Source organism: Antrostomus carolinensis, unplaced genomic scaffold (genome assembly GCF_000700745.2).
Source record: "Antrostomus carolinensis isolate BGI_N321 unplaced genomic scaffold, ASM70074v2 scaffold5835, whole genome shotgun sequence".
NCBI lineage: Eukaryota > Metazoa > Chordata > Aves > Caprimulgiformes > Caprimulgidae > Antrostomus > Antrostomus carolinensis.
In genome coordinates, this window is record NW_010316972.1 from 45208 (window position 1) to 48749 (window position 3542).

General features: G+C 38.5%; 1 protein-coding gene across 1 annotated transcript in view; it reads right to left on the bottom strand.

The window, feature by feature from the left end:
- The window catches only part of LOC104525300 (propionyl-CoA carboxylase subunit alpha), a 16434-nt gene extending 13167 nt beyond the window's left edge, over window positions 1-3267 (bottom strand). Inside the window, exon 1 of the mRNA XM_010168408.1 lies at window positions 3133-3267. Within this exon, the coding sequence (XP_010166710.1) occupies window positions 3133-3225 (93 nt within the window). The 5' untranslated portion in view covers window positions 3226-3267. The remainder of the gene's footprint in view (window positions 1-3132) is intronic.
- Between the last annotated feature and the right edge of the window lie 275 nt (window positions 3268-3542).

Sequence of the window (3542 nt, forward strand, 5' to 3'; positions counted from 1 at the left end):
CCAGATTTCAAATTGGTTTTCTGTTTATGTTGCTTTCTGCTTCTGAGTGCCTTCATTGTGTTTCCAGGAATAAATGAGTGACAACTAATTACAGTCTTCTGATCACATGAAGGAAAACAAAGAAAGTAGAAAGTAACTAAAAAGCTAAAAAAACCTGGCAGCATCACAAGTTCTGCTTCTCTCTAAATGACAAACAGCACTTCCCTACTGTGTTAGTAAAAATCTATAGATCATCTTACAGACAAAAGAAAATAAATTCCTTGCATATGCAATATCTTTTGGCAAAACTGAACTGAAAACTGCTTATCAGACCAGCTGGATGGAGGACATTTACACAACCTTCTATCGGGCTTCAGCAGACCAAAATATTTTTCAGCAACAGCAGCCAAATGAGTACACTATGCTTCAAGGAAAAACAATGATACATTGAGTGAGAAAAACTAATGCAGCCATCAGCATCGCCTTCTCGTTTGGCTAAGGACGCACAGAGAGGGACTAACAAACACCATATGCGTTACCTGACCAGGAGCTGTGCCCTATAGCTGAACTGCAGGCAATAAACACGAGTTTGCAAGTGCAGGCATTCATCAGATAAAGACAAGATGTCCCTCTCTAGGAGTTTCTTCACCATTTGTACAGTTACACCTGAAGGAAGGGTACTGCAGGCCAGCTCCCCATGCTACAGACTGCTGGGAGAGCATCACTCTGTGAGCACAGCCTGGGTGCAGGGACTGTGCTGCACCAACACTACTTAGCAATGATCACAGGTTAGGAGAAAACAATCCTGAAGCAGCTAATAACCAGGCAGCTTTATTGCTAACAGTAGCAACACCTGAGTGTAAGGATGGACAACTACCTCACACTCTCCCATTTTTCAGCTGTGCTGTTGTCACACACCATGCAAATTTCAGCTGCCAAACCCAGCTGCAAACACAAAAGAGGAGCTACTTAAATTGTCATTTCTCCAGCAGACTAAAGAAATCAGACTTTTCCCAAGCAGTGCAACAAAAAGAGCTGGATTTATCAGGGAGCTCCAGTTCCCTGCCCATCATGCCTCGAACAGCTGTAGTGAGTGAGCTGGTTTCTGACCGACAGCCAAGACGTGTAATCTGAATCACACCATCCCACTGCTTATTCAGTGCCGATAGCTGATGCTAGCCTCATCTCACTCGCTGGCTCGCTTTTTTTTAACGTTTTGACACTAGTCCTGAAAAGGAAGGATTTAAAGTTAAACCCTTTTCAATAACGAAAATGTGTTTTTGCAATTAAAGCCACACAATTAGCATTGACAAGCTCAGGTCAGCAGAACATAGATTATGCCGTTCAAATGCTCTGCCACTCAGTGCCTCCAGCAAAAAGCTGCAGGAGAGGAGAAGAAGGGGGGAAAAAAAAATCTCCACACATTATTTAACAACTTGTGCTCCCATGCACTGCACCACTTGTGGATTTGTGGAGGGAGGTTCACTTATTTATTTACTTAAAATCCCTTTGGCTCTAGCCTCCTTCTCCACTGGTTCTGTTCCTTCAAGACAACAACAACTATTCTTCAGGGCAAGAAAAGCTGGTAACATTTAGCAGAATTAACTTCTCAAAAAAAAATCTCGAACAAATTTTAAAAAGCTCAAAATCCTTGCCCTAAAAATGTTTCCTTTCATTATTTGCAAAAAAAAGTATTTGCTTAAGATCTCCCTCAATCAGCCACTCTCACTGCCCAAACACAGAAATCACAGATTTCTCTATCCGTGCAATAACATAGTGATTAATTTTAATTGAATACAGCTGGTTTTAAAGGTATAAACAGTGTGTGTGTCCACGTATAGATCACAAAATCAGAAAGCTAAGTATAGAAGCTAAAAGAATTTCTCTCGATAATTTTTACTCAGCTGTACTTAGTTCTGTTTTCTCAGAAATGTCTATTTCATTCATATAAACACTTGCACCTACAGATCTTTAATATTAATGTGATGACTCCCTTCTCTCTTTAGTCAGAAATATCTATATATTCTAAAAACAAAAGTGGCATCATAGCAAAACATAGGAAAACAAATCACTTTACCATCAGGATTGATGACTGTCACATAGTAAGTGCAATGCTAATTTTGAACTTGAGATCTTCATCCCACTTCGACATCATCTCTCAAAAAAATCTAGGTTTCATTGCCATAAATTATGAAAACTCTGACTAAAGCTTTCTGCTTGCATCTAAGTGCCACATACATGTTTACGGCATCATTTAATTGACAATAGTACTTTAAAATTTAGATGCACAATCTGATTCAAATATTCCTGGTCTGCATCACTCATGAGAGATAAGGGCTCTGACCTTAGAAATAATGTATGATTCAATGTGATAGAATCTCATATAAAGCTGAATTCAAGTGAGTATTTACATGTAAGTCTAAACCACCGTATTTACACAGATTTCCAGCTCAATGTGGGGTAAAAAGCCCTGGAAATCCCCAGGACAGCAATGGCATGTTCTGTTGCCCTGTGTCAAGCTTATTCCTTCTGCAGGACAAGAGGATTTCCATAAGAGACTGGGAATTCCCAGCATGGAATTCCAAATTCAGGAAAGTCATATGTCTTGCAAAATGCTAACATGGGGATTTTAAAAAACAAGCAAACAAACAAAAACAGACAGACAACAACAACAACAAAACCAACAATGGGGTGGGAGGAAGACAAGAAAGTTAAATATCTACCCTATGTCCCTTGTGCTTAGTAATATTTTCATTGCTTCAGGACAGAAAATCAACAATCCTCTTCTGCTTGCACAAACAACAAATATACTTACATATATTTACATGCACGTACACGGGCACAAATATTTTTTTTTTCCCTGACAAGGTATTTACAATTAAAAAAACAAGGTTTTCATTGAGCTTCAGCTGTGGAATTGTATCAAGCCAAGAATGTTCCTTTTAAAACCAGTTTAATTTGAATTGTGCTTCCTTATTAGTTTTTGTAATTTAAATGAAAAGCAGCACACAGCCTTCAGCACACTTTATTCTACAGGTGAGATTAAAAAAAAACAAAAAAAAAACCCCTGTGACCTGTAGTTTCAGTTGCACCAAGGAGAAATTTGTGTAGAATATATAATGAAAATGCAGATATATAGATCACATTTCTTACCGTGTCCCCAGGCTTGACAGAAACTGCCACCACTGCTCCAGGCATGGGAGATCTCAAAATGCTGGAGGTGTCCTCTGCTGCTTTTTCTGGCATGTACTTGCTCAGCTCTGCAGCAACCTTTGTCAGTATTTTTAATTTGTACTAAAAGAATAGGAAGAGGAATGTTTTAGAACACTGCATCTTGGTAAATTCCAGTCAACAATCTGCACTATTTTATGGCATGTTTTTATATAATACATCTGTTATCTATTCTTCACGGGAGTGTCTCAAAACCACTGTTTGAAATCTTTATTGAGAGTTTCATTTTCAGGATGTAGAAAGAAAAATATGCAACCCCAATCTGCAGCAATGAGCACATAAAAGGAAAGAATCAAGTACAGTAAAGAAATGTCAGATTCATTTAAAAATTG